Below are 12853 nucleotides of genomic sequence, written 5' to 3' on the forward strand. Positions count from 1 at the left end.
GCAACTAGCTACATGTGACTACTGAGCCCTTGAAATGTGGTATGACCAAGGAACCAAAACTTAATGTTATTTAATTTTAATTAATTTGTGCTAAATTTTAAAACTAATATTTGATTCATATATTATGGATCATGTATAATATATTAAAATATTTTTGAGTATTTTAGAACGAGTATGTAAATCAACTATTTTGCCTGTAAATTTCATGAAATCTAAATACAGATCAAAGATTTTCTATGAAAACTCAGTTTGCAAATTAAGATATGCTATAAACATAAAATACATACAGGACATCCAAGAATTAATGTGAAAAAAGAATATAAAGTAACTTTATAAGTTTTATTCAGATTGCATATTGAAGTGACATTTTGATATGTTATCAAAATATTAAAACGTACTATTAAAGTTACATTTACTTGTTTTTACTTTTTTTTAAATGAGTCAAGTAGAATATTTATAATTACATATGTGACTTGCATTATATTTGTATTGGACAAAGCTGATCTAAACTAAAGGGAAGGAATTTTGATCATATGTTAGAAAATACTTTCTCCTTATAAGATGACTCTGGAATCCCAATCTCTATATGTAAAACTTCTTTTTTTCCTGATAGGGTTAAAAGGCAAGACTTACTTGGAGGGCAAAAGTGCCTGCCCTTTGTGTTATTTCACTGGGAGCTGCTATACTCCACCATGCATACATACAAGAAAACATTACTAACCTTGAGATGAGGAAATATATTTTTTAAGAAAGAATTTCCTTCCTCTACTTTATGTTGCGTCTGTGGATGCTTGAGGAGCTAGACTAAAGAAACCAGCATATACAGACACAGAGAATGCAGAGAATGGACTATGATCCTTCAGGACACTGTTGCTTTGAACATTGTCTATGTCTCACTTTAGACAACTTGTTTTGGCAATCAGATTGTCAGTACCTTAAGCTCCTAAGGAAAAGAATAATCAGTTTTCTCTGATTCACAGGTAGGAAACCAGCTGAGCTGTGTACCATACTTGATATGAAGTAATTGATCAATCAGATTTGTTGTGTTTATGTGCTTATATGCATTGTGTGTGTGTGTGTATATATAGATATATACATAAATATATACCTACATACATCCATGTGCATATACATATATACACATCCATATATATGCATATATGTATATGTACATCCATATACACTTCCATGTATACATATATTTATATACATATATGTATATGCATATAAATGTATGTGGATATATACGGATATATACATATGAATACATACTGATGTATGTGTATAAATCTATATCTATAGATAGAAAGATAAATATACACATACGTACACTCCTTTTTCAGAGTCTCCATGACTTGGAGTTTTTCTACTTACCAAAAAAAGTAATTTTTATTCTAAAAATATTGTCAGCATTGTCTTCATAAAACAATTATTGAACTTTATGAGACTTTTTTGGAATTTTGATGAAAGATATGAATCCTCAATTTCAGAGCACTGACACATCCTAAAGCCTTCTATGAACCCTCTGGAGACCCAAGAACCTAATACCAGAAATCTTTCCTTTAGAGTATGACATTTTGCTTTAATCACTTCCTGACCGTTCCTCTGATTAACAATGTGATATTAGGAAAATGCATGAACATCTCTGGGCCTCAGTGTCCTCATCAATGAAATAAAATGATCTCTAAATTCTCCCTCTAAATGCTGGGTTCTAATGACTTTATGTTCTATATTTTAATTTTAGATGTGTAACTTCTCCCTTAAAAACTATTAGTTAAATATTTTTAAATTATTGGCTATTTACAAAAGAACATGGATTTTAAAGTATGAGTAGAACTAAAGCATATAACACCAAGAACACTAAGAGTAGGGTGGTAAAAATTAGGCGTATATAGTTATAAAGTTTTAAATCATTTATGAAGTGAAGGATATATTTGGATGTTGACTTGTAAGTTGAAAATGTATCATGTAAAAAATGCATATTTTAATTTCTAATGTAACCTAAAAAATACAAATAGACATACTTAAAATGTCATTAGAGGAGATAAAATGGAATACTAAAAATTATTTTATTCACCCACAAAAATGGCAAAGAAGTAGAAACAGAAAAACAAAGAGCTAAGAGAAAAATGGAAGTCACACATCAAGATAATAGACTTAAATCCAAACATATCAATAATTATATTAAATGTAAATGAACCAAACACCTTAATTAAAATGCAGAAATTGTTAGATTGTGTAAAAATGCAAAATCCTGCATGTTGTTTACAAGAAAGACACTTTAAATGTAAAGACTCAGATCAATTCCCAAAATGCTGGATAGGAGGCGAGGACTAACTTGCAGCTCTCATTCAATGGACAGAGCAGCATGTGGAGACTCACATCATGAACTTTTGCTCCAAGAACTACCACAGGAACATACCAAGACAGCTGAGAGAATCCACAGACCCTTTGAAGGAAGAGGCTTGCTGCTGCAGGCTTTGTGAGACAGCCAAAACACTGAGTGCCCAAAGTGTGATATGGGGAGTGTCCGCCCCCAAACACACATCCTCTGTGGGAAACCTGAAGGTCCAGATCATGGGAAAAGGATTTGACCTCACCTGGAACTGAGGCAAATTTAGAGCCAAGCAAAATATAGGGGTAGAGGAAGCAGCAGGAAGAGCTCTGTGGGCACTCACAGTCCCCAGGGAAGCCATTCCTGACTTTGTCTTGCTGAGATCCTTGGGGAGGGCTAACAGTGGAACTGGAGAAAGACCACAGAGAGAAGAAAAGTTCCAGCTGAACTTTGTAAAAATTTCAACCAAATACAAAGTTTCCTGGACAGAACCTAGAAAAGAGGACAAACAGGGAGTGCAGATATGAACACAGAAACCATGACAGGTGGAAGGTATGAAACCTGAAAGCCCTGCTTGCTTTTTCAGCAGGGAGGCTTGTAACTTGCAGCAAGTTCTTAGCCCTACTCACTGGCTGCATAGGGGACACACTGGGAGTGAGACTGGCCTTTCAGGATGTGTAGGAGTTGGGCGAAGCCTGTCACTGCTGGCTTTTCCTCACTTCCCTGGTGGCCTGTATAAGGCAGTAAAGGCAGCCATAATACCCCTGGGAACATAACTCCATCAATCTGAGAACTACACCCCCATCCCCCACAGCAGCCACAGCAAGCCCCACCCAAGGAGAGTCTGAGCTCAGTCATGCCTAATCCTGCCCCAACTGATGGTCTTTCTCTACCCATCCTGGTAGCTGAAGACAAAAGACATACTCTCTTGGGGGCTCTATGGCCCCACCCACTGCCTGAGAAACCTGAATACTTATCCGGGTGACTCTAGGGCAAGCTTGTATCTTCCCTATACTACTGCAACTAATGCTGTTTTGAAAGTGCTAGCTCCTGGCTAGAGGCCAACCAACACAAAACCAGTGCACTAAACAAAAGTACCACAAAGGACCCTCCCAGAGTCCACTTCAGTCCTCTGCTATCTCCACCAGAACAGGTGCTAGTATCCATGGCTGAGAGACCTGAAGATGAATCACATCATAAGAGCCTTTGCAGACACTTCCCAGTACCAGCCTGGAGCTGGGTAGCTCCACTGGGAGGCTAGACCCGGAACAGAAATAATAATCATTGCAGTTCAGCTCTTAGGAAGCCCCATCCCTAGGGGAAGAGGGAGAGCACCACATCAAGGGAGCACCCCATGGGACAAAAGAATCTAAACAACAGCCTTTGAGCCCCAGATCTTCCTCTGACATAGTCCACCCAAATCCAGAAAAACAATTCCAGTAATATTACAAAACAAAGTTCTTTAACATCCCCAGAAGATCACACTAGCTCACCAGCAATGGATCCAAACCAAGAAATCTCTGAATTGCCAGAAAAAGAATTCAGAAAGTCAATTAATATGCTAATCAAGGAGGCACTAGAAAAAGGTGAATACCAACTTAAAGAAATTTAAAAAATGACACAGGATATGGATAGAAAAAATATCCAGAGAAATAGACAGCATAAATAAAAAACAATCACAACTTCTGGAAATGAAGGACATGCTTAGAGAAATGCAAAATACACTAGAAAGTCTCAGCAATAGAATCAAACAAGTAGAAAAAAGAACTTCAGAGCTTGAAGACAAGGCTTTTGAATTAACTCAGTCCAACAAGAACAAAAAAAGGAATAGTAACAAAAAAAAAAAGAACAAAGCCTCTAAGAAGTTTGGGATCCTGTTAAATCACCAAACCTAAGAATAATTGGTGTTTCCAAGGAAGAAGAGAAATCTAAAAGTTTGGAAAACATATTTGAGAGAATAATTGAGGAAAACTTACCTGGTCTTGCTAGAGATCTAGACATTCAAATATAAGAAGCCCAAAGAACACCGGGGAAATTCATCACAAAAAGATCATTGCCTAGGCACATAGTCATCAGGTTATCTAAAGTCAAGATGGAGGAAAGGATTTTTAGAGCTGTGAGGCAAAAATATCAGGTAACCTATAAATGAAAACCTATCATATTAACAGCAGATTTCTCAGCAGAAACCCTACAAGCTAGAAAGGACTGGGGTCCTATCTTCAGCCTCCTTAAACAGAACAGTTACTGGCCAAGAATTTTGTATTCAGGAAAACTAAGCTTCACAAATGAAGGAAAGTCACAGTCTTTTTCAGACAAACAAAGGCTGAGAGAATTTGCCACTAACAAGCTAGCACTGCAAGAACTGCTAAAAGGAACTTTAAATCTTGAAACAAATACTTGAAATACACCAAAATAGAACTTCCTTAAAGCATAAATCTCAAAGAACCTGTAAAACAATAACACAATGAAAAAAAAAAAAAAACAATAAAACCCAAGGCATTCAGGCAGTAACTAGCATAATGAATAGAATAGTACCGCACTTCTCAATACTAACATCGAATGTAAATGGCCTAAATGCACCTCTTTGAAGATACAGAATTGCAAAACGGGTAAGAATTCACCAACCAAATTTCTTCTGTCTTCAAGAGACTCACCTAACACGTAAGGAACTCACAGAAACTCAATGTAAAGGAGTGGAAACAGATATTCCATGCAAATGGAAACCAAAAGTGAGCAGAAGTAGCTATTCTTATATCAGACAAAACAGACTTTATAGCAACAACAGTTTAAAAAGACAAAGAGGGACATTATATAATGATAAAAGGACTAGTCCAACAGGAAAATATAACAGTCCTAAATATATATGCACCTAACACTGGATCTCCCAAATTTATAAAACAATGACTCCTAGACCTAAGAAATGAGATAGGCCACACCACAATAGTAGGGGCTTCAATACTCCACTGACAGCACTAGACAGGTTGTGATGACAGAAAGTCAACAACAAAAAAAATGGACTTCAATTATACTTTAGAACAAATGGACTTAACAGATATTTACAGAACATTCTAGTCAACAACTGCAGAATATACATTCTATTCATCAACACATGGAAAACTCTTCAAGACAGGCCATGTGATAGCCAAATAAACAAGTCTCAACAAATTGAAGAAAATCGAAATTAATATATAAGTATACTCTCAGATCACAGTGGAAAAAAAATTGGAAATCAACTCCACAAGCAACCCTCAAAACCATGCAAATACATGGAAATTAAATAACTTGCTCCTGAATGATCATTGGGTCAACAATGCAATCAAGAGGGAGATGTAATAATTATTTGAACTGAACTGTAACAGTGATATAACCTATCAAAACATCTGGGATACAGCAAAAAGCGGGGCTGAGAGGAAAGCTCATAGCATTGAATGCCTACATCAAAAAGTCTGAAAGCACACACACAGACAATCTGAGGTCACACCTCAGGAACTAGAAAAATAAGAACAAACCAAACTGAAACCCAACAGAAGAAAAGAAATAACAAAGATCAGAACAGAACTAAATGAAACCAATAGAAAAAGGCAATACAAAAGGTAAATGAAACGAAAAGCTGGTTCTTTGAAAAGATAAACAAAACTGACAGACCATTAGGAAGATTAACAAAGAAAAGAAGAGAGAAGATCCAAACAAGCTCAATTAGAAACAAAATGTAAGACATTATAACCAATACTACAGAAACACAAAAGATCATTCAAGGCTACTATGAACACCTCTATATGCACACACTAGAAAACCTAGAGGAGATGGATATTTTCCTGAAAATATACAACCCCCCCCACCCCAGATTAAACTAGGGACACATAGAAACTGGGAACAGACCAATAACAAGAAGCAAGACTGAAATGTTAATTTAAAAATTGCCAACAAATAAAAGTCTAGGACTAGACAGATAATAAACAGTTGAATTTTATCAGAGCTTCAAAGAATTGGTACTAATTCTATTGACACTATTACAAAAGATAAAGAGGGAATCCTCCCTAAATCATTCCATGAAACCAATATCACCCTAATTCCAAACGAGGAAACACATAACACAAAAAGAAAACTTCAGACAAACATCCCTGATGAATATAGATGCAAACATCGTTAACCAAATACTAGTTAAATGAATCCAACAGCATATCAAAAAATAATCCATATAATCAAGTGGGTTTCATACCAAGGATGTAGGTATGGCTTAACATACACAAGTAAATAAGTGTGACACACCACATAAATAAATTAAAAACAAAAATCACATGATCATCTCAATAGATGCAGAAAAAGCACTTGACAAAATTCAGCATCCTTTTATGATTAAAACTTCAGCAACACTGGCATAGAAGGGACATATCTTAATGTAACAAAAGCCATCTATGACAAACCCACAGCCAACATTATACTGAATAGGGAAAAGTTGAAAGCATTCCCTCTGAGAACTGGAACAAGACAAGCATGCCCAGTCTCACCAGTTCTGTTCAACATAGTACTGGAAGTCCTAGCTAGAGTAATCAGACAAGAGAAAGAAATAAAGGGCATCCAAATCAGTAAAGAGGAAGTCATACTATCACTATTTGCTGATGACATGATCATATATGTAGAAAACCCTAAATACTTCTCCATAAAGCTCCTAATACTGATTAATGAATTCAGCAAAATTTCCGAATACAAAATTAATGTACACAAATCAGTAGCACTGCTATGCACCAACAGTGATCAAGCTGAGAATCAAATCAATAATTCAACCCCTTTTACGAAAGCTGCAAAAATATACTCACAAATGTACCTAAGAAGATGACAGACTTCTGCAAGGAAAACTATACAACACTGCTGAAAGAAATCATAGATGACCACACCAACATGGCACATGTATACATATGTAACAAACCTGCACATTGTGCACATGTATCCTAGAACTTAAAGTATAATAAAAAAAAAAAGAAAGAAGGAAAGAAAAAAAATCATAGATGACATAAACAAATGGAAACATATCCCATGCTCATGAATGGGTAGACTCAATATTGTGAAAAATGACCATACTGCCAAAAGCAATCTACAAATTCAATGTAATTCACGTCGAAATACCAGCATCATTCTTCACAGAACAAGAGAGAACAATCGTAAAATGCATGTGGAACCAAAAAAGAGCCCACATAGCCAAAGCAAGACTAAGCAAAAAGAACAAATCTGGAGGCATCACATTACCTGACTTCAAACTGTACTGTAAGGATATAGTCACCAAAACAGTATGACACTGGTATAAAAATAGGCACACATATCAATGTAACAGAATAGAGAACCTGGAAATAAAGCCAATTACTTACAGCCAACTGATCTTCGACAAAGCCAACAAAAACATAAAGTAGGGAAAGGATACCCTATTCAACAAATGGTGCTGGGATAATTGGAAAACCACATGTACAAGAATGAAGCTGGATCCTCATCTCTCACCTTATACAAAAATCAACTCAAGATGGATCAAAGACTTAAATCTAAGACCTGAAACCTTAACAATTCTAGAAGATAACATTGAAGAAACCCTTCTAGACATTGGCTTAGGAAAAGACTTTATGACAAAAAACCCAGCATCAAATGCAACAGAAACAAAGATAAATAGATGGGACTTAATTGAACTAAAAAGTTTCTGCACAGCAAAATAATAAGCAGAGTAAACAGACAACCCACATAGTGGGAGAAAATATTCACAAACTATGTATCTGACAAAGGACTAATATCCAGAATCTACAAGGAATGCAAACAAATCAACAAGAAAAAAAAAACAAACCATCTCAAAAAATAGATGTTGGCATGGATGTGGTGAAAAGGGAACACTCTTACACTGCTGGTGGGAATGTAAACTAGTACAACCACTATGGAAAACAGTGTGAAAATTCCTTCAAGAACTAAAAGTAGATCTACCATTTGATCCAGCAATCCCACCATTGGGTATCCACTGGGCGAAAAGAAGTCATTATATGAAAAAGATACATGCACATGCATGTTTATAGCAGCACAATTCATGATTGCAAAAATATGGAACCAGCACAAACACCTATTAGTGAGTGAATAAAGAAAATGTGGTGTGTGTGTATATATATATACACACATATATACACACATATATATACACACATACACACATATATATACACATATATATGTGTGTATATATATACACATATATATATTCATATATATACATATATATATTCATATATATATATGAATACTACCCAGTCATGAAAAGGAACAAAATAATGGCATTCATAGCAACCCAGATGGAACTGGAGACCATTATTCTAAGTGAAGTAACTCAGGAATGGAAAACCAAACATCATACATTCTCACTCATAAGTGGGAGCTAAGCTATGAGGATGCAAAGGCATAGGAATGATACAATGGACTTTGGGGATTTGGAGTAAAGGGTGGGAGGAGGGCGAGGGATAAAAGACTACACACTGGGTACAGTGTACACCGCTCAGGTGATGGGTTTACCAAAATTTCAGAATTCACCACTAAAGAACTTATCCATGTAACCAAACACCACCTGTTCCCCAAAAACCTATTGAATTAAAAAATAAAATGTTTTAAAAAAGAGAAAATACCTATGGGGTAATATGCTTGTTACCTGGGTAACAATCTGTACCCCAAACCCCCAGGACAAACTATTTATCTATAGAACTTACCTGCACATGTACCCCTTAAACGAAAATAAAAATTTTAAAACCAACAATAAAACAATACAATAAATATAAATATTCAAAGCAGTTTAAAAGTAAATACATGGAAATAGTTTGCAAACACTAAGCAAAAGAAAGCTGATGTGGCCATAGTAATATCAGACAAAGGAATCTTTAAGATGAAGAATATTAGCATAGATGAATAGGAGTGTTTTATAATGATAAAAAGGCAATATAATCAAGTATATAGATAATCAACCTACTAAATATAAAGCACCCAAATACATTAACCAAAAAGAACTATAGGCAAATCTATAATCACAGTTGGAGACATACCAAAATCTGTTGACTACAACTAATATAGACCTTGAAAGAAACTCATAGTTTTAAATGCCAGTGAGTGGAATGATACAAAAACAATGACCTTTCTTTTCAATCTAAAAACCTAGAAAAATAACACAAAATTATGGCTAAAATAAATAGAAAAGGGAAAATAATAAAAATAAGATTAGAAATTAATGAAATCAAAAATTGACAAAACAGAAAAAAGTCAATAATACCAGAAACAGATTATTTGAAAAGATAAATAAATCTGACAAACTTTTAGCAGGAGTGATCAACAAAAAAAATGTACCAATAGCAGAAGTATAAAAGGATATCACTACAGACACTGTAGACATTAAAATTATAATAAGAGGATATTATTAAATTTGACAACCCATGGAAAATGACAAATTCTTGAAAGCATGAATTACCAAAACTGGCTCAAGAAGAAATACAAATAAATAGCCTTATATCTTTAAAAGATACTGAATTTGTAATCAAATAATTTTCCACAAGGAAAACTCCAGGTCCAGATGAATTTGCTTGTGGATTTTATCAAAACTAAAGAAGAATTAATAGCAATTCTATACAAATGCTTTCAGAAAATTGACAGAATGCTTCCTAAGTCATTTTTGAGACGACTAATTAGATACCTAGGCATTAAGCTAATAAAAGATATTTTAGACATCTACACTAAAAACTATAAAACACTGCTGAGAGATATTAAAGAAAACCTAAACAAATGGAGAGATACATCATTTTCATTGATTGGAAGATTCAAAATTTTAAGATATTCATTCTCCCTAAACTGAAAAGAGATTCAAAATTCCAGCAGGATTTATTCTAGAAATTAGTGAGATGATTTTAAAATCTATTTGGAAAGGCAGAAGATCAAGTATAGCCAAAATAAAAATATTGGAAAAGAAAAGCAAAGTAGAAGGACTGAATTTGCCTATCTTCAAGTTTTTCTCTGAATTTACAGTAATCAAGACAATGTAGCACTGGCAAAAAGAATAGATAAATATATCAAAGGAACAGAATAGAGAGTCCAGAAATAGATCCACACATACACACTCTTGTTGCCCAGGCTGGAGTGCAATGGCGCAATCTCTGCTCACTGCAACCTCTGCCTCCCAGGTTCAAGTGATTCTTACGCTGGGATGAGCATGAGAATCATCTCAGACTCCTTCTGAGTAGCTGGGATTACAGGCACCCATCACCACACTCGGCTACTTTTTGTATTTTTAGTAGAGATGGGGTTTCACCACGTTGGTCAGGCTGGTCTCAAACTCCTGACGTTAGGCTATCCACCGGCCTCGGCCTCCCAAAGTGCTGGGATTACAGGCGTGAGCCACTGTGCCCGGCCCAAATTATTTTCAATAAAGGTCCCAAAGCAACTAAATAAAGAGAAAATCTCTTCAGCAAATGGTACTACAATAACTGGATATCCCTATAGAAAGGAAAAAAAGAAAACTTTAACTCATATCTCACACCATACCCCCAAATAAATTTAAGATGAATTACAGATCTAATCATGAAAGCTAAAACGATAAAGCTTCTAGAAAAAATACAGTATAAAATCTTCACAACTTTGGGATAGGCTAAGATTTCTTGTAGAAAACACAGAAAGCACAGAATATAGAAAATTCATAAATTGGACTTAATTAAAATGAAATTCTGCTCATCAAAGCACACCACCAAGAAAATAAGCAGATAAACTAAACACTGAGAGAAAATATTCACAACACATTTTGACAAAGTGCTTATATACAGAACAACTCAATAATGAAAAGACAATTCATTTAAAAATGAGAAGAATACAGAACAGGCACGTCATAAAAGAAGATATATAAATGGCCGATACCAAATGCAAAAGTGACCAAAATTGACAGTCACCAGGGAAGTGCTGGTTAAAATCACAACATGTACTGCTCCCCACACCAAAGAACAGTGAATATAAAAAAGATTGCCAAAGCCAACTGTTGAAAGGATATGGAAGAACGACAATTTTCATACATTTTTATGGGAATGTAAAATGGCACAAACATTTTGAAAAACTGGCAATTACTTAAGAATATAAACATCTATCTACCTTATCACCAGCAATTCTACTCCTAGGTATGTATCCAAGTATACATCCACAAAAAGGCTTGTATACAAATATTCAGTTTTATTCATAATAACCAAAATTGGGAAGCAATTAAAATGTCCATGAAGACAGGCATAGAATGGATACACAGACAGCGGTATCTTCACACAATGGAATATTACTCAGCAATAAAAAGGAAAAACTAATACACATAACGACATGTATCGCAAAAGATTTTATGCCAAGTAAAAGAAGCCAGACACAAAAAGTACGTATTTCTGGAGGGGTGCAGATTGATTGGGAAGAGGCACAGGAATTTTTGTGATGATAGATATGTTCTATGTCTCAAAATGCATTTGTCTAAACTGATGTAATGGAATATTTCATGTTATGTATATTTTAACTGATTTTTTAAAATAAAAGTGTAAAATTTATTTTTAAAATATCTCACAATGCTAATGTGGAAGATGTAGAGATGCCAACAAGAGCAGGACAGGGGGATAAGTTTGAGGACACAGATCAAGGAGGTAATTCATGTGGTCCCTTTCACTCTCTAGTTTTCATTTAAGACATCACAGGAAGAGTTCTGCCTTCATTCCATAATTCATACTCTATTTTGTGAAGAAGCAGAAAAGCTTATCCATACCCTTCCTGGGCTCTTAAGCAGCATTCTCCTGAGTGCCTATACTCACAGCACTTACCATATTCTACTGTAACTAGTTACTTACAAACCCCTTTATCCTAAAAGCCCAATGCCTGCAACACAGTGGATAATCAGAAAATGTTTATTGAAAGAATAAATGAATTTTTATGTATTCTCATTTATGACTGACAAGTATGCTTCTCAATCAATTGCCTTTGAGAGACTCTACTTACCTCTGACCCCGAAGAACAGCTGTGTACAGGTGAATACATTGACTGTCTTGAACCAACCAATACAGGAGCCCATCACTGAGGTCTAAAGTTAGAGCAATCACCTAAATAGAAAGTAAGGTAAGAAAATAAACCAAATACATGTTTGAAGCATATTTTGTGACCAGGTCACACTTATGCTATAGATTTCTCTTTAACATCCTCTTTGGAATAAAAAATTCAATAATGTTTACTTTTTTCTGAATATAAGAGTTATATGATCACACTTATTACTATGCTATTTGGATATAAACACTGGTGTCCTAAAATTTTACAAAAAGGCAACGAGTATATTATTCACTTTTATATACCTAGCTCCAGTAATTATCAAAGTACGATTCTCAGACCTGCAGCAACGGCATCACCTGGAAACTTGGAACAAACACAAATTATCAATCACACTCCAGAGCTACTGAATCTGAAGCGTTGACCTGCGCCAAGCTTGTCTAAAGATAGTGATAACTCTGGCCTCTT

The 12853-nt window shown here is 35.0% G+C and overlaps 1 protein-coding gene across 1 annotated transcript in view; it reads right to left on the reverse strand.

Moving 5' to 3' along the window:
* ROS1 (ROS proto-oncogene 1, receptor tyrosine kinase) overlaps nucleotides 1-12853 on the reverse strand; it is a 148421-nt gene that overhangs the window by 87153 nt on the left and 48415 nt on the right. The window contains exon 17 of the mRNA XM_025383434.1: nucleotides 12344-12444. Within this exon, the coding sequence (XP_025239219.1) occupies nucleotides 12344-12444 (101 nt within the window). The remainder of the gene's footprint in view (nucleotides 1-12343; nucleotides 12445-12853) is intronic.

Source organism: Theropithecus gelada, chromosome 4, assembly GCF_003255815.1.
Source record: "Theropithecus gelada isolate Dixy chromosome 4, Tgel_1.0, whole genome shotgun sequence".
Classification (NCBI taxonomy): domain Eukaryota; kingdom Metazoa; phylum Chordata; class Mammalia; order Primates; family Cercopithecidae; genus Theropithecus; species Theropithecus gelada.